The following is a 19,193-nucleotide window of genomic DNA, read 5'->3' as shown; positions in this document are numbered from 1 at the left end:
GTTGACGCCATTAAATCTCTAGGAGGAGCTCGTTATAGTATAAAACATGCCACTTCCTGTTGCCAGCAGGTGGCGCTATGACTATAACTGAATATGGGCATGGGCATGAGTTCAGGACAGGACTCTTATCAAACATGTGAATTTCGGTTCAGACTGGGTCTGAATTTTAATAACTTCCTTTATATGGTGAAACATCGAAATTTGTCAGGCCACCACGGACCTTCAACGAAAACTCAACATCTTCACAATTTACCGTCACGAAGGGCTTTAGATTACACTGACCAAATTTGGTGTTGTTCTGTAAATCTCTTGGAGGAGTTCATTTAAATACAACACCTGAAAATGGCAAAAACGGCACAAAACTTGCAGAGAAAATTCAAAATAACAAACATCCTGTTGAGTTTCGGACTTCATACTGGGGGACGTTTTTGTAGGTATTATTGGTGTGCTACATGTGTCTACTGAATTTCGTACATGTACGTGAAAAGTAGCTCGAGGGGAACTTTGTTGAAATTTCATAGGTGGCGCTATCGAGTCATTTTGTAACACCCATTTCTGAAACCCATATCAGATGTCAATTTTCACCACTTTTGGTGCGTGTGCAAAGTTTCATGAGTTTTTGAGAATGTTTAGGCCCTTAAAATCTGATTCATTTTAGAGAAGAAGAAGAAACTGAGCAATTCCAGTAGGGTCCTTGCACCATCAGACAAACTCATGCATAGTATTTTTTTATGGTTATTAAAAAAATAAAGTGCCTTACACGTAACAACAATCTCAGCTTTGCTTCTGTTGGAGCTGCGCTGGTCTCGGCAGGTGCAGATGTAAACGCCAGCATCACTAGGCTGCACACTGGGGAAATGCAGTTCCTCTCCTGTGACATGGAATGAATTATGAATCATGATTATGAACTCATACCATCACTTATGCCATTTTATAGATGCTACAAAAATGTTCAGTTCCAAAATAATCCTGTACCTTTCTATTCATCAATGATACCTGCTAATAGCTATCAGAGACAGTTTCCACAAAATGATTCTGCAAAATACTTAAATTCCTCAATGGTCGTGTAAAACAACACCTATTTTACCTTGTGAAAAACAGCTCTGTTCACAGCGATTTGCTTTGATGCATGTCTCTTTAAATGTTAATGAGCTACTGCTCACTTCACCCCTCCTCTGTTTTTTGTGTATTCATCGGCAAGGGGAAAATGTTGGATGACGTACAACTGGCTGAGGGTGGAACTATACTAATACAGGACAGTCTGTCAGTGGTCGTGGGCGGGGCCTGAGCAGTATGACATCATAATTTTTGGGGGATTATAAGAAGGAGTGAATGGATTTTTATCATTGTAGGGTGGTGTCCACACACTGCTAAGAAACATTTATATGCATAAAAGTGAATTTTGCATGTGATGTCCCCTTTAATTTGTAAAAATATATAGTTTTTTACTGTACTTTTAATCTTGGGTTTGGTCGCAATGTATTATGGTTGTTGCTTCTCCACAAAAGATATATGCAATATGAAACAGAGCATTTGATTCTATTTTTAGTGCTTGCTTTCGACATTTGTGGCATCTTGAAAGATCCTGTACTAGTCATCTGAACATGCATGTAGGAATGTGGGCAGTACCTTGTCTGCGTCTCTCCGCTGTGCTGGAGATTGGGCGTCCATCCTCACGGGACCAGTGAAAATAGTGTGGTGGATATCCAGACACCTGGCACCTGAGAGTGACTGGGATTCCCTGCGCCACCTGAACCCTTTCTGGATACACCTTCACCACTAGAGACGCAGCAACTAATGACACACAAACACATTTCTATTAGAATGCTGATTCACAAATGCAAAAATTAAAATTAAGTTGAGGCAGAAAAGACTCATCCCTTTTTTCTGCCAATTAGTCATAATATGCTACTGTTTTCCAAAGTGGTATTGTGGGTGTGTGTATGTTCATACGCATAATTTAGTCAGAGTTCGCTAGCATATACAAGCTAGACCTCTAAGCAAAACTTGGACTGAAAATCACAAATCTCCAATTTTGAATTCATGGGGTCATTAAAAGTAACCGTAAATGAACAGATACCACTACGGCAGGGGATTCTCGCTTGTGGATTTCCAACATAACCAGGCGCACACCTATGAAGAAAGAGGAGTATCATATTAAATACTGTAGTGATAATAATAGCATCTAAACAAGCCTAATTGAATTCCATTGTAACAGTAAAGGAAGTGTGCGCATACCATTCACAATACTGGCCAGTGTAGCCAGGCTGACAGGCAGTGCACTGGTAGCCTCCGTTACCCAGACTTTCACAGGTACGAGAGAACCTGCGCATAAAATAACCATTAAAAACCTTCCTGCAAGTGAGGGAGATATTGGGAATACAGGAGCTGGCAGGGTCAGGTAAGGTTTACAGGTGTATGTTAAGACTAACTGGTTGTCGGGGTCAGTGCCGGGGCAGGCACATGCTTGGCAGTCCTCAGGGGTTCCAGCCGTTGGATCTCCAAAGTAGCCGTCAGCACACTGCTCACAGAGCTCACCCTTGGTGTTGTGTTGACAGTTCTAAGGATCAAAAAGATATCACATGTGGTATGGACTACTTTTATGAGAGTGAGTAAAGGCAATATGTAGTTTTATATTGATGGATTTTAGCTACAGTAATTTATAAAATTTTAATTTTAATTCAATCTATAATATATTTTTGACCATTGTTATATATTTTGACCATATATATATATAATATAAATATATATTAAATATAATTAATATTAAAAATGTATTACAAATAAAATCAAATAAACATCATTAAAATATGTAACTAATTATTTTGTTCATAGTATTATTTATTTTGGATGTAATTAATTAAACAAATAATTAAATGATGAGTGTGAGTAAAAGCATACTTTGCTTTTACTGTATCCATAATACAATTTAGGAAAAAATGCAATTATATTATTTTGTTTAAATATTAATTATTTATAATATAATATAATATAATATAATATAATATAATATAATGGTATTATTCATATAATTAAATAGAATTAATATTAAAAATGTATTATAAATATAATTCAATAAACAATTAAAATTATTAACATTATTTAATTCATTTCTAGTATTATTTATTTAGATCTAAATTAATTAAATTATTTTGTTTAAAGATTTATTTAATTATGAGGGTGAGTAAAAGCAATATTGATTAATTAACCCATTATTTAGCTTAAATATTTGTATAGTGTATAAGATACATATCTTTTAGATAATACTTTTGGATTAAATTTAATGTTTAAATATATTGTTTTAACTAAATGCATAATTAATGATTATATATTAATTTCTTCAATTTATTGAGTTACTTATTTTTATTATATTATACATTAGAAAGTAGACTAGACTAAATTTGACTAGTAGATTTATTTCCTTAGTATGCAATGCAATTATATTATTTTGTTTACATATTCATTCAACTTATGAGGGTGAGTAAAAGCAGTGTTAACTGGTTTATCTATTTATGATGCAATTAATATTATTTTAAATATTTATATTATGTAACACTGGATGCAATTTCAACTATTTTGATTAAATATATATATTTTTGTTAAATATTCAGATTAAATAACACTTCATTCATTCGTTTTTAGATCATTTAAATAATTAACTAACCTATTTTACTGTATAATATACTATAAAGACATATTTGGTAGGCTGTACTGTTCAAGTTGTCTATAAAGGGAGAACACTCTTATATGAATGGGACTGCATTCATCCCTTAAAGGATGAAGGCACTTTTGTTAAAGAACTGCTGGAAAAGCTTCATACCGTGCAGATGCCAGTCTCTGGATGACAGGAGTCCGAGTGGCCGTTACATTCACACGGCTCACAGTGGCCAAGATACAAGCCCCCTCCTGTGCGAGTGTATCCAGGAGCGCAGTCCTACAACCAACAGTAATACTGTCGTCATCATCATCACTGTAGCACGGAAGCAAGCCTTTACTACGATTCATCCAGCTGGTCACAGAGCAATGCTGCATGCATTGTTCCTACCTGGCAGGACAGACCACGGTAACCATGAGGACACTGGCACTGCTCCACTTCCAGAGCTTGGGCCAGGCCAGTGTACTCGGGCACAGCGATATCCATGTGGACCCCTGAAATACTGGACGAGCGCATCTCTGTGTGATACGAGGCGCGGATCAAGACGTCATCGAGGTCTGCGAGCACCATCATCAGGTGTTCTCGGGTTGCCGGCATGCCATCGGGACGCTGCCAGTGTTCCTACAAACAAAAATCATCCATGTCATGCTAAACCACATGACTTGCTTCAATATGAATGACAGTATGGGTGAATGGGTTCTCACCTCTCGGAAAACAATCTCAAAGTCCTGTGACTCTCTGGATCCATGCCTCCTTCTCCATGGTTGCCGTGCCACCAGCGTGATGTCATTACCCTGTAGAAATAGTGATGAACAATAGTGGTCAAACCTTCAAAGATAGCCTATATATAGCACACGTAATATCTGCTATCATACTTACAATAATCTGAACATCAGCGTCTTCTATTGGAGAACCTCGGGGTCCTGGCACATAGGAGATGGTATATTTCAGCTTTCCACCATATGCGCCAACCTACGTAAGGATCAAAAACGTAATTATTGTTCATTTTTAAATCACAAAACGCATTTATAGAAAGTACAGAATGGGAATGTTTGACATTTTTATATGAATCATAACTCCAAATGCAAAACCTGCTTAAAATGATAATTAAATAAAGCTACAGCTGCCTTTTTTTCTTATTTTTCAAAAAGGACTAAGTAAATGAAATAAAAAAAAAAAAAAAAATTTATAAACAAAAATGTAATAAAATAAAATAAAATAATTGCCAGATTGCTTTTCATCGTATTTTTACACTTTTGGTTATTTTGGTTATTTGGTTATGGTTATTTTACACTTTTTTTTTCTTTTTTTTTTACCTTTTTCATTTTGAGCTTTTATGTGGTTGGTCAAAAATAAAAAAGAAAAATATATAAACAAAAACTTTAAAATAAAATAATAAAATAAAATAAAACTGCCAGATTGCTTTTCGTAGTGGTTTTATTTTTGCCTTTTCTTTAGGGCTTTTATTTGGCTGATCAAAAATAAAATAAAACTAATAATGAATATAAACAAAAAAAAAAAATAAAATAAAATAAAATAATAATAATAATAATAATAATAATAATAATAATAATAATAATAAATAATATAACAATATAACAAACCAAAAAACAAAACACCACAACAGTGGTTTTATTTTTGCATTTTCATTTAGGGCTTTTATGTAGTTGATCAAAAAATAAAAATAAAATAAAAAACAAATAAACTAAACTGAACTAAAATAAATGTCCAGCCACAACACATTACAGGACATGTAAGCTGTTCAAAAGGTCTCATTTTGCTGCTTGATATTGCAAACTGCTGTGTCTTACCATATTATTTTTATGTATTATCTTAATTATGAACACATCGGTTTGTAGTGCAAACATTTTTACCATTTACAGCACTTTGTTATTCTTTTTGTTATTTCCCTACAGCGGCTGATGAATCGCAACTCTTGCACATTCACAGAAAACAACTTACTTCCACATTGAAAAATAAGGTGGAGTCATACATATGTATACTCAAGGGTTAGCAAAACTTAAACAAATCAACACCTCAGATATGAACATCTACAGCAGCACTTCATCCTGTCAGCACCACAGTAATAAACGCTCTAGACATGACGTGATTAATACACCAGGTCGGTTGGTCTCGTTTAATAATTGATGTTTTGGCTTGCTCATCTATCCCACATTTGGCTCAGGTAGTGATTCAGTAATGTCTAAGGCAGATCAGACAACCTGGGGGGGGATCAGTGGTGACGGGCCTGAACCCATCCATGTGTTTACCTTATCCCCTTTGAACTGCTCCGGGAGCTGCCAGAAGAGCACGTCATCTGGGTGCAAGCTGAAACCATTGTAGACCAAAACATACTGGAGCACAGGCGAAAGGAAACACGTAAAAGCGTGGATGAAGGGGAAAGACAGAGAAAAGTAGCAGATAAGCAAAGCAGAAAGGAAAGAAATCTATTTCTGTCAGTCACTAACTAAATGCAACCTCAAAAACTTCACAGAAATTCTTACAATAAAATATGGCAGTTAGAAATAAGAAGAACTTGGAATTGAAAGTTTGGTTTTATTTTATGCAAACAAAAAGTCTACATAAGCTATACTAGGGCCCTATGATTTCCTTGATGTGAAAAACGCGACGGAATCGCTGAATCCAGTCATAAAAGTGGAATTTACTGTATAACAGGGAATATCACGGAATTTTGGATAAATCAAACTAGATCAGTACACTTAACGCACATTTGCTGTGTTTTTAGCCTCTGCCGCCTCAATATATGAGTACATGAACACAAACAATCTTTAGAACTGATCTGAGAGTCACTTCACGAGCATTTTACGGTTTCTTGTGAGAAAAACTGTCATATCATATACAAACAGAAACTTAAAGGTCTTCAGAGCAAACCGTCAAAATAAAAGTTTGGTTTAACTTGAAGAAACTCTTTGAATATTACTTAATGTAATGATAGTACTACTACTAACAATAAAATAATATAAATACCACTAAAATGTAAAATGTATAATAAAACTATTATTATTATTATTATTATTATTATTATTATGAAATATTTACCAGAAAAATTATTTACCAAAATTTATTTAAAAGAAAAATGTAAATATACAACACTGTATTTATTGGGAAAAAAATAAATACAAAAATAATAATAATAAAATAATAATAAATTTTTTTTTTTTTTTTAAATAATCAGTCCGTTTATTAGAGATGCGTCTTTACTATTAAAACTACATGAAACCATTAAAATGCTATCCAAAAATGCATAGAAATCACAACATCTTGTAAAAAATAAAACTGAATTTGAGAACAAAATGAAATGCATTTCATAGGGCTTTAAAATTTTATTTCCGTTAGTCTTTAATAAATTGCTGTTAAATTGTGTACGTTTCATGATTTCTCTTAATTAGACATGCTTTTTGATTACTATCTTTTAATTCAACTATTAATACAGAGTGTAGAAACATGAAGGAAAAAAAATCTGAATTTGGGAAAAACTAAAATTTCATAGGGCCCTACTATAACTACACTGTAAAAAAACAATTTGAGTCAACTTAAAATAATTTGTTATCCCGCTACCTTAAAAAATTAAGTTCATTCAACTCAAAAAAAAAAAAAAAAAAATAGTTTAGTCAACTTGAAATGTTCTACCAAGTGACAACTTAGAAATTTTAAGGCAGCTGGGTAACAACCCCAGCTTTTAAGTTTAACAAATCAAATTTTTTGTTTAGTCGACTCAAATATCTAAGTTTTCACTTACAAAACAGTAGTAACTTAACATTTCAAGTTGACTAAACGTAAGTGAGTTGACTGAACTTAAAATTTTAAGGCAGCAGGGTAACAAATTATTTTGAGTTCACTCAACAAATTGTGTTTTATTGTTTTTACAGTGTATAGGAAAAATCCACCCTTTGATCCTAACAATCCTTGACTAGCTTTTGCATATTTCCCTAGTCAGCAGATGACCTAAATTTTAGAGTTATACTTTGTTGAACATTAACCTCTATGATATAATTTTCCAAAGTTTGAGGTTGGTCCAACTTTTTAAATGTTTTTGAAAGTCACCATAGCTAAAATATAGCAAAACGTTATTATTGTAAAATATTATAACAATTTAAAAAAACGTTTCCAATATTAATATATTTTAAGATGTAATTTATTCTTGTGATGGCAAAGCTTTACAAAGTGACGGCTCTAGTCTTCAGTGTCACATGATCCTTCAGAAATCATTTTATCATGCTGATTTAGTGCCAAAGAAACATTTCCGATATATAATCGAGTGTGACCTTGTTAAGTCTCATTTTGATTTTCCCAGAAAAGGGTGGCACTTTCCTATAATTGCCAAGTGAAGTCACTGGTGACTACCTTGTTAGAAGGGCCAGGTCGTGGACCTCTAGGAAGAGCAAAAGTGTTTTTTCCCTGTTCCACCTGCTGATAAGATCAACATCCAAAATAAAAATCAAGCAACATAACTTTGTGAATACAAGAAAATGTTTACTAGTGTAAAGCGCTAAGCTACTAGCTACTGCTTGAATGACAAGCAGACTAACCTTATGTGTGTGTGTGTGTGTGTTGTTTTCCAAAGTGATAGCACATCCAAAAATGAAAACTGTGTCACTTTCCTTGCATTACAAACCTGTATGGCTTTTATCTTTGCAAAGTTGGCAAGTCTTTGTCCTTACAATAAAAGTCAATGGGATCCAATGACGTTTTGAACCCCACTGATTTTCATTTCATTGAAATATTCTCCAAAATAACTTCTTTTGTGTTTCACAGTAAGTCATACAGGTTTTGAATGACATGACGGTGAGGAAGCTAGACAGTTCGGATTTTGAGTGAACTATCCTTAAGATGCTCAAACACAGCACATGACAATGTATGATGAATCTAGAACTAGTCACTATCCAGTTAGTCTGTCATTGGATGACTAGTTGATGATTAGCCCAGGTGTAATTCCTAAAATGAACCTGCGTGAGAGCCACCAGTGAGAACATACAGTACCTGAGATGAGTCAGGGTGAGAAGAATGGCCTGGGTCCTTTGAATGGGACTCAGAGGCCCTTAAAGAGGAAGTTAAACCAGAATGGAAAGAAGGAGCACGCACACTTGACCGAGACAGAGAACTCTGGGCCTCAAATGAAGAATGGGAAGTTTGAGAGGATGAAGAGAAAGGGAAGGGAGACTGGCCATTGGAGAAATTAGTGATGATTGCCCAGATTTCATCATCAAGTTTGCGTACTTCATCAGCAGGGTGCTAGTGAGAATAAGACAACGGATGGAACAGGAAACAGAGTGACTAAATGGCTTTGTTCAGGTATTATGCAGCAAATATTAGTGTGTTTATATCTCCAATCCATTCAAGTTTGAACTGCAAAACACAAAGCAGTATAATTTAAAACGTTTTTACAAGCTTTTAAAGGAGAAGTTCAATTCCAAAATGAAAATTTCCTGATAATTTACTCACCACGTCATCTGTGATGTTCATGTCTTTCTTCAGTCGATAAGAAATTAAGGTTTTTGAGGAAAACATTCCAGGATTTTTCTCCGTATAGTGGACTTCAGTGGGGATCAGTGGGTTAAAGGTCCAAATTGCAGTTTCAATGCACCTTCAAAGGGTCTCAGCCGAGGGATAAAAGTCTTGTGTAGCGAAACAAACTGTCATTTTCGTTCTTGTTTTTTAAAGATTTATTTTTGGCCTTTTTGCCTCTATTATGATAGGACAGATCATACAGGACAGGAAGCGAAGTGGGAGAGAGAAAAGGGGGCGGGATCAGGAAAGGTCCTTAAGGAGGGATTCGAACTCGGGACACGCGCTGCCCACAAGGCTATCGGCACGGACACAAACGGTCATTTTCTATGAAAAATACAAATTATACTTTTTAACCACAAATCGTCATCTCGCACTAGCTTGACCTTGCGCATTACGTAATCACGCACATGTGATGTAGGCGGAAGTACCGACCCAGTGTTTACAAAGCAAAAGTGCAAAGAAAGTGAAACACCCTTCACAAAAAAAAGTAAAACAACTATATTGGATGATTTTGAAGTTGGGGGAGAAAATGAAGAAAACCTTACATTTTTAAACCAAAGTACACAGATGACGAACTAACCAAGCATGACTTTTCCAACATTTTTACATAATGCGTGAAGACACGCATGCGCATCACAGAGTTAATGTGTTAGATGAGCGTTTGTGTTTAAAAAGTACATAAATCTTTACTTTTTTAAGAAAATGACTGATCATTTTGTTAGATAAGGCCATTTTTCATTGGATGGGATGGTGGAGAGTGCCTTGAAGCTGCAATTTGGACCTTCAACCCATTGGTCACCATTGAAGTCCACTATACGGAGGCAAATCCTGGAACGTTTTCCCTTTAAAAACATTAATTTCTTTTTGATTGAAGAAAGAAAGACATGAACATCTTGGATGACATGGGGGTGAGTAAATTATCAGGAAATTTTCATTCTAGAAGTGAACTAATACTTTAATGGACATATTTGGAAATCAGATTAAAAATCTTTTTTTTCCCCTTAAAAAAAAAGTTAGCAAAAATGTCTAGAGCTACAGGCATGTTCAAGTGCGTTCATTATTACTCACTCTTTCCTCAAATAGTAAATGGGTTAGCAATTGTGGACACAGTTCACGTGTAAAATGCCTCTGGTTTGTTGTTTGAGAAAATCTCGGAGTACAGTCATTATCATACTAATCAATAAACACTACTGCTTCAAATTTTGAGGTCAGGAATATTTTTTAATGTTTTTAAAAGTATTTTATGCTCACCAAGGTTGCATTTATTTGTAAAAAAAATACAGTAATATTGTGAAATATTATTACAGTTTAAAACCACCATTTTCTATTTGAATGCATTTTCATTTCATTTTATTAATTAATGACAAAGCTGAATTTACTCCAGCCTTCAGTGTCACACAATCCTTCAAAACTCATTCTAATATGCTAATTTGGTGCTCAAGAAACATTTATTCATCATTTAGCATATCTTTGCTGAATGAAAGTGTTATTTTTAAAATAAAAGTATTTATTTCAAGAAAAAAAAAAATCTTACTGACCCCAAATTTTTTGAACAGTAGTATAGACACATGGTCACTGAATCTAAACAAATGAATGGATCAAACTGAGAAGATCACTTGTAGAGTATGAACAGCCATTCCCATATATTGTACCAGGAAAACAAACCAGGTTTTGCACAGTGTAAACAAAGCCAAAGAGAGAATGAACAGACAGAAGTGCCAAAAGTTTAATGAGCTGAGAGGAAAGAATGGGACATGCAGCCAAACAGATGATTAAATGCATGCAGGAAAGTGCTCAGTGTAAGAACCAGGATACCACGTATGCTCTCACCTCAAGTGTTCATTCTGTTTAAGTGGTGTCACTTGTAAACAGCAAAATATATTCTCTCTGTTTCATGCAGTCTTTTCTCTTTCAAATTAAAACATCTACAGCTGGAGTTAATGCATAAAGATATTATGTGACCTTCAGCATATCAGTTATACCAGTCAGTTTACCAGCATCTAATTTGCAATGCAAACTCTCCATCAGTCAGTTGATTAAAGGTATTAAAGGATTAAAGGGGGTGCACACTTTCAGTTTAAATTTAGTACATTCTGTTGCTAAAGAAATATCCATTAGTTATGTGAAACAAGAGGGTGTCGCACTATGCAGATTCAGGTCAGTGGTGATAACTAACAGTGTAAAAGTGAATTAATACCTCAATGACTCTTTTGGACCTTAAAGGAGAAGTCTACTTCCAGAACAAAAACTGACAGATAATGTACTCACCTCTTGTCATCCAAGATATTCATGTCTTTCTTTCTTCAGTTGTAAAGAATTTTTTTTTTTAAGAAAACATTTTAGGATTTTTTTTCCATATAGTGGACTTCTATGGTGCCCAAAATGTAGTTTAAATGCGGCTTCAAACAATCCTAAATGCGATTGTAAACAAGCCGAGGAAGAAGGGCCTTATCTAGCGAAAAGATCAGTTATTTTCATAAAAATAATGCAATTTATATACTTTTTAATGTCAAATGCTTGTCTTGTTTGCTCTGCCTGAATTTTTTTTTTTTCCCGGTTCATGACAGTTAGGGTATGCCAAAAATTTCCTATGTCATGTTCTCCCTCAACTTCAAAATCGTGCTATATCACTGTTTTACCTTTTTTGTTAAGGGTGTTTGATCTTCTTTGCATGTTCACTTTGCAAAGACTGGGTCAGTACTTCTGCAGCGATGAATGATGATTTTGAAATGATTTTTGAAGTTGAGGGAGAAAATACGATTGGAGTTTTCGACATACCCTAACTGTCTTGAACCAGAATACACAGAGTTCAGGGAGAGCAAGACAAAACGAGCATTTGAGATTAAAAAGTATTTAAATTTTTAAAATGAAAATTAAAACCGATCGTTTTGCTAGATAAAACCCTTCTTCCTCAGTTGGGATTGTTTACAACCGCATTTGGAATCGCTTGAAGCTGCATTTAAACTGCATTTTGGAAGTTCAAAATTTGGGGCACCATAGAAGTCAATTATATGGAGAGAAATCCTGAAATGTTTTCCTCAAAAAACAAAATTTCTGTACGGCTGAAGAAAGAAAGACTTGAACATCTTGGATGACAAGGGAGTGAGGACATTATCTGTGAATTTTTGTTCTGGAAGTGAGGTCTTTCCCCATATCGTTCATTAGCTGCCATACAGTGACGTCCTTTCTCAGTTTGTCCTTTATCCATGATAAGTCTCTCTAGTTTTGTGAATAAAACAATTTTTGTAATCTGAATACAAAAGTTAAATTATAAACTAATGAACTACAAAGAACTAGTTACTTGTATGACTTGTATTTCAAGACTACATAAAATACAAGCAAATGCCACTGACCACTTTCATTTGAGTCATTTCATTTTTCTTTAAGACTATGATAATGCCATTCTTTCAGACACCACACTGAATAGCACATGATGTTGAACCCTCAATTCTTAATTCAATAAATTATAAAATATGTGATTACATGATGTTAATATGTGCCTTAATACGATTAAAAATGAAGTCAGAATGTGTCTATGATGAAATCCCATGCAGTTCAAATCAGAATCAAGGCAAAATAAAATCACAGCATGAGCACAGGTGTCCCATTCATGCATCAATCTAATTTTAGTAATATGACAGGCCAAACAAAACATCAGACACACTGTCAACAAACACGATCACTCGTTGAACCTGCAAGGATTACCTTGTGTGCTCGTTTAGTCCGAGCAGAGTAAGACTTCTAAAAACGGCAAGCAGATTCAGAAACACTTAAATCAGTGTATCACATCCAAAACAATCAACAAAAATCAAAATATAAAAGCCCATCAGTCAAATTAATCCTAAGTAAACTCACTTCGTTTATACTACTATTATAGCCCTTGTGTACACTCTAGTCATTATGAAAACGTTTCTAAGCTGTAGGAGAGCTGCCCTGACTAAGTACATTTTGGAAGAAAAGGTCTTGGCAGCACGCATTTGCAGAGAGAAATCAATTTGAAGAGAATTCAAAGTGAGAGAAGATACTTCAAGATAGAACATAAGCAAACAGAAACAAAGGCTTGTAACAAGGATAAAACACATAGTGCTGCCAAACTCTACCTTGTCTCCCTGATAGGCGTTGGGTAACTGCCAGTAGTGGGGCTCCTGTCCAAGATAGTTAAAATTAGTGTAGGATAGCTGCGTTCCATCTGTGGACAGCTCTACGGAGAAGCCACTGTCAATGCGATTGGTGCGTTGCCGGTTTACAAGAGCAAAACCTTGGTAGTTGCCAGGGGCAAAAGTGGTGGAAACCTGGTGAAAAAAGGCAGAAAATGAACATATGCCTACATGGAATGATTAAAAGCACTGGTGTAAGTCATAAGGCCTTACCACATCTCTATAGTGTCTGGAGCTGGAGCACTGCTGAGTGACGCCCATGCAGAAGCAGGACAGACAGCCATCTTTGTTGGCAGGACTGAGGTAGAAGGTACCTTGCTTGCAAGTGGAACATGTTGAACCCTCAACATTCATCTACAGTGCAAAAACAAGAATGTTTTAAAACTGAGTCTTCATAAATGTGATGCAAACACACACACATTTTATTCATTTTTTTTTTACCTTGCAGCGACAGACTCCAGTTGCGCTACATCCTTCACTACCACTTTGGTCACAGCGATAACAATCTATAAACATATTTTGTTTTAAATACTTCATGTGGTAACATATTTGAATGTAGAAGAATTTTTTAACTGAACTGAATAATTGTTTCAGAACATTATCTTTGCCAGTCTTACCGCCATTACTACTGCCTGGAGTGCATCTTTGTCCAAGTTGGGGATTGCCAATATATCCTGGGGCACATCTGAGGAAAAAATAGACAACACCTTGGAAAAACTGTTTCAGAATATCATGCAGTAAAAATAAAACCACATTAGGAATTAACAGATACATGACAGGACCTGCCATGAACATTAAGAGCAATTTATGTCTGTGAGTCACACCTCTTTGAGAACATGATTAATGCATATAGCTCCTTCAAATACTTCCTGGACATTTTCAGACAGGCCAACATTTGTAACATAAAGGCACAGATAATTGGTTTAAGATGGGGGAAAAAATGGTTGGGGGAAAAGTAATTCCCAACCAGGGATATCCTATAGAAAACATGACATGTACAGAGGTCAAACACTTACATACTCCTTGCAGAAACTGCAAAATGTTAACCATTTTACCAAAATACATGTTACTTTTTATTTACTACTGACCTGAATAAGATATTTTCAATAAAAGACGTTTACATTTAGTCCACAAGAGAAAATGATATCTGGATTTTTAAAAATGACCCTTTTCAAAAGTTTACGCGTGATTCGTAATACCGTTTTTTTGTTTGTTTGTTTGTTTGTTTAGTAATATTTGTTCATGAGTCCCTTGTTTGTCCTGAACAGTTAAACTGCCCAATCCTTCAGGTCCAACAATTTTTTAAAGCATTTTTTGTCTACGTAAACACTTTCCTACAATGATTGTTTGATTTTGAGATCCATCTTTTCACTCTGAGGACAACTGAGGGACTCATATGCAACTATTACAGAAGATTCAAACACTCACTGATGCACCAGAAGGAAACACGATACATTAAGAGCCAGGGGGTGAAAACTTAATATAATGACAAATAAGAAAAAATGTACACATCTTCATTCGGTTCAAAGGTTTTTACCCCTGGCTCTTAATGCATCGTTTTTCCTTCTGGAGCATCAGTGACCCACTGAACTTTTGTAATAGTTGCATATGTGTCCCTCAGTTGTCCTCAGTGTAAAAAGGTGGATGTCAAAATCATACAGTCATTGTTGGAAAGTGTTCAAATACACAAAAATGCTGAAAAAACAAAAAATTTGTGCAACCTGAAGGGTTTTTCTGAAGAACAGCAGGCAGTTTAACTGTTCTGGACAAACAAGGGACTCATGAACAGCTATCATTTAAAAAAAAAAAAAACAGCTGTGGATCATTCAGGCAACAACACAGTATTAAGAATCAAGCGTATGTAAACTTTTGAACGAAGTCCTTTTTTATACATTCAACTACTATTTTCTCTCATGCACTATGTAAACTATGTCTTCTATGTAAAATATCTTATTCAGGTCAGTACCAAATAAAAATTAACATTAATTTTGTATAATACGTCATATTTTGGATAAATGAATCATTTTTTGCAGATTCTGCAAGGTGTATGTAAACTTTTAACCTCAACTGTATATATGTAAATGCTAAAGCTAAAGGTATGAGTTAAAATAAACATTTCATGTTTGGTTAATGAAGCGTTACTGGTGCTGTTGTGGAGGTAACATAAGGCAAAAAGTTTGATAACAGGCTTACATTACAAAAAAAAAAATAAATAAATAAAATTAAAAACAACCAACGTAGATGCTTAACATTTGACATGAAATGTTTTTGCATATACAATCAGTTACTGATTGTCAGATTCACATTTGGGATGCCACAAGAAGTAAAACAGCAAGAAGTAAAACAGCAAACCCTGACATTAGCATCTTTTAAGGGCCACCACAAGAGAAATATTAGATCACATATAACAGAAGATCCCTAGCATAAAACCACGCTTCCAGGTTCAGGAGATGGACACATTACAGCCAGTAATGCTCTCAACATCCAACAGATGTCGAGTCCTTCTCTCATTTTGCTGAACAGAGACGGACTGAAATACATAAAGCCAAAGACGACCAGAAGGACCAAATCAAAGTGTCCAAGCGACTAAAACCACCTTATCCCCAAGCTCATGGAAGCTGAGGAACTTGATAGAAAGTCTTACCTGATAACTCGAGGTTCCAAGGTAGTCCAGACTAATACATTGCACACTAATACAATACAATACAATACAATACAATACAGTAATTCTTCAAAAACCTTTTAAACATACTGCTAAAAATATAAAATACAACTTGTGAAAACTGAGGTTTTACGTTGATGGAGTTCACAAACTTTTGAAAACAATAAGATGAGTAAGCAGTGTTGATAAAGATGAAATACAACTGTACAAAAATACACAACAATGTCTGAATACTAAGTAGACAAAACAGTACAACCAATATTATTGAAACATTTCCATAATTCTGCTAATAGTTTGTATGTAAATCTCAAGCCTCAACATTCAATAGATTTTGCATAGTTCCTATGGGGTCTAAATGAGAGAGAGAAAAAAAATGGTCCAATCCAGTGTAAACTGGTATAATAATCCACACCATCTAGTAATCAGGAATGATTTTGATGGGAATTGCCAGCCTTCCAAGAACAATATGAAGGTCTTGTTTAAGCATGGATCTTTTTAATGTTTTTTGGCCTCTGTTGCTCTTCATTAAGATGTCTAAAATATTAATGGAGTTAGATGTGTTGCTCCGAGTTGATTTTCTTGGAGTAGTCGTTTTAACTTTGGGTTTAGTGGAGTGTAATCTTTTCTTGCCAGCTGATTTATTAGAAGCAGTTGTGTAGGTAAATTCCTCAGGTTGGTTGGACCTTAAATCTGATGTACTAACTAAGGGAACTAACGGATTTTTCTTAGAGGACTTAGTCTTGGAATGTCTTCTCTTTGTTTGGACATCCTGAGAAGGTTTACTGATGTTCGTGTCTGTTTTGGCCAGCCTTACTACCAAATCATTTCTTTGTGTTTTCATAGATTTAGATACCTTTTTGGAAGGAATATGTGCCTTTGGAGTTTTGCTTGATGACTTGGAAGATTTAGCTGATTTTTCAATATGAGGAATTTTTGTATGCATTGGAGGAGGAATCTGAAATTTAGTTGCAGATTCTTCTTTTTCCTGCAGCTTTGTATGTTTCCTTGTAGTCTTTTGAGACTCAGTAGACTTACCATTTATGTTTGGACCACTTTGTTTTTGAGAAGTTACATTCTGTCTTTTAATCCTTGCTTGCGAGAAAAGATAAACTTCAGTTGGTTTCTTTCTTTTTTGTTGATTCTGTTGCATTTTATCAGAGGTGTCCAAGGTTGAAAGCCTTTCAGAAGATGTAGTAAGGGGATGACTGTCAACACCTTTGGAAACTGTTGATCTCCTAGAAGACTTATTATGATTTTTGCCCTCTATCTTTGATGTAAAATTGGCTTTAATGTCTCTTCTTGTTGATATTCGTTGGATCCTTTCAGTTGAGAACTTAGTTGAACTTTCATTCTTCTGGACACGCCCATCTTGTGCAAAGGTAGTTGTGGAGATACTGGGAGTTGGCAGGGTTTTGGGAATAACAGTTCTCCTCTGAAACCTGCTGGTAGATACGCGAGTAATCCAAGCTGTAGTTAAGGCTGGAATCAGGGTGGTAGCAACCGCAGCGGTTGTTCTACGATCCTGTGGTGGACGTGCCATGTGGCGTGCACGTTTGACCTTGTCTAACTCTTGCACTAGAGCAGTGAAGCCATCAATTAGTATCTCAAGTTTGTATTCTAGTTTACTTAGTCTTGTTTTAATGTCTGTGTATTCGTTGGCCAACTCATTGACTCTGTCCTTCTGGTCATTTGGAGACAAAACCCTGGCTAGTGTCTTCAGCTGAGAGTTGAAGTGACTTTGCTGCTTCCTCATGTTCTCGAGGCTGTCTTTCATGTCCAGCGTGTTGCTCTCAAGCATGCTGAGGCGCTGGTTGAAGCGATTCGTGTGCATCCTCAAGAGCAGCTGGAAGCTCTGTTGTCGCACCTCAGGACTTGGTGTGTAACTTGGGGGCCCACGAGTCCAACGGTGACTTAAACTGTGCATAGTTGTTGACAGCAAAAATCTTGTAGTTCTTCGTGATCCTGAAAAGCTACTTTCAAAGTATTCATCGATGTTATGGTCAGTTGTATCCAGAACTTTCTTCTTCCCAGGGATGAGGTAGAAAGTGTCATCACATGTAGTGGGGAGGAAACCTATTGAACCTTCAAGGTAGAAGTCTCCACAGTTGGAAATGCTGAGAGCCATGATGAGACAGGGCACGTTGGAACCAATTTTTATTAAAAATACAAGCCATTTGTTTTTTTTATCCCAGACACCCAAAAGCTTTTGCACTGTAAGTGACAAGGATCCGGAATCCATGTCATCAACTTGTTTATGCTTCGCTATGGGAAGCATAAACAACCGTAGAGACCCACAAATGTCTAGAAGAAGTTTGAAATAAGAAAAGGCTGCTCAAAAGGATTTACAAAGATGCACTGAAGCATTAAAACAAGTGACATTATGCAACTAATTACTTCAACACCTTCAGCCTTGCTGACAGTAAGAAAGAACTTTACTCTCACGGTAGAGAAGTAAAACCTTTATGCTTGAAAAAGGTGCCAATTTCAGACGTACCACACATGAATATTTTAAGCACCACTGCTTCCACTAATAAACTCCTCCTCCAAAAAAAAGCCTTCAGGCATTGACATTTTGGTATGGGTGGCATTGATTCAAGGCTTGCTTCTCCCATACCACTGGACAAATGCCATTCAATCACAAATGGTTGAAGAGATGATGGAAAGCAACAGACACATGCTTTCTGGCAGTAGATAAAGAGATGCCGATCACCTCCGTCACCAGTTTGGCCAGCCCAGCTTTACTAGCATACTAAATGGGAGGTTTACCCTCTCACTGGACCATAGACACTTACCTTTCACAGCGTCTTCCGGTATAACCAGCAGGACATTCACATGTGGGTTGTCCATCTGAGTCCAAGTAACAAGATGAAGGTCTTTGGAAGAAAAATATTAGATTTTGGATGAATATAAAGGGTAACCTCTTTATATGAAAAAAAATGTTTTTGATAAAGTTAATAGAGAAAGGTAAACTCACTGGCTACTGGAGTGTCCCAGACAAGGACAGGGTCTACACGCATGTGGACCACCAGTCTTTGCATTTCCATAGAAACCAGGGAGACAGTTTTCACAACGGCGTCCAACTGTGTTATGTAGGCAATTCTAAAACAGAAGGAAAGTGTCATTAATAACTCCAGATTATTTTTCACAGTGGTCAAATAGTTGGTTATTGGATTACGTATCGACTAGTTGT

At 35.7% G+C, this 19,193-nt stretch overlaps 1 protein-coding gene across 17 annotated transcripts in view; it reads right to left on the bottom strand.

Annotated features, from left to right (window-relative positions):
- The window catches only part of hspg2 (heparan sulfate proteoglycan 2), a 127,901-nt gene that overhangs the window by 38,702 nt on the left and 70,006 nt on the right, over positions 1 to 19,193 (bottom strand). For 13 of the 17 annotated variants that reach the window (XR_007825539.1, XM_051097222.1, XM_051097224.1 and 10 more), the window contains 19 exons: positions 18,978 to 19,102; positions 18,796 to 18,876; positions 13,959 to 14,026; positions 13,783 to 13,847; positions 13,555 to 13,695; positions 13,285 to 13,476; positions 12,890 to 12,925; positions 8,657 to 8,908; positions 8,021 to 8,086; positions 5,926 to 6,009; positions 4,535 to 4,627; positions 4,360 to 4,449; positions 4,046 to 4,276; positions 3,821 to 3,934; positions 2,433 to 2,560; positions 2,239 to 2,325; positions 2,081 to 2,133; positions 1,630 to 1,794; positions 761 to 871 (listed from right to left, as the gene is read on the bottom strand). Coding sequence is in view for 16 of the 17 variants with exons in the window: in XM_051097222.1 (XP_050953179.1) it covers positions 761 to 871; positions 1,630 to 1,794; positions 2,081 to 2,133; positions 2,239 to 2,325; positions 2,433 to 2,560; positions 3,821 to 3,934; positions 4,046 to 4,276; positions 4,360 to 4,449; positions 4,535 to 4,627; positions 5,926 to 6,009; positions 8,021 to 8,086; positions 8,657 to 8,908; positions 12,890 to 12,925; positions 13,285 to 13,476; positions 13,555 to 13,695; positions 13,783 to 13,847; positions 13,959 to 14,026; positions 18,796 to 18,876; positions 18,978 to 19,102 (2,182 nt within the window). In the remaining variant the exon portion in view is untranslated. The remainder of the gene's footprint in view (positions 1 to 760; positions 872 to 1,629; positions 1,795 to 2,080; positions 2,134 to 2,238; positions 2,326 to 2,432; positions 2,561 to 3,820; positions 3,935 to 4,045; positions 4,277 to 4,359; positions 4,450 to 4,534; positions 4,628 to 5,925; positions 6,010 to 8,020; positions 8,087 to 8,656; positions 8,909 to 12,889; positions 12,926 to 13,284; positions 13,477 to 13,554; positions 13,696 to 13,782; positions 13,848 to 13,958; positions 14,027 to 18,795; positions 18,877 to 18,977; positions 19,103 to 19,193) is intronic. The other 4 variants (XM_051097235.1, XM_051097238.1, XM_051097233.1 and 1 more) reach the window with 3 other exon arrangements.

Source organism: Labeo rohita, chromosome 23, assembly GCF_022985175.1.
Source record: "Labeo rohita strain BAU-BD-2019 chromosome 23, IGBB_LRoh.1.0, whole genome shotgun sequence".
Lineage (NCBI taxonomy): Eukaryota > Metazoa > Chordata > Actinopteri > Cypriniformes > Cyprinidae > Labeo > Labeo rohita.
The sequence above is the reverse complement of the archived record's forward strand: the minus strand, read 5'-3'. Positions and strand labels throughout refer to the sequence as shown.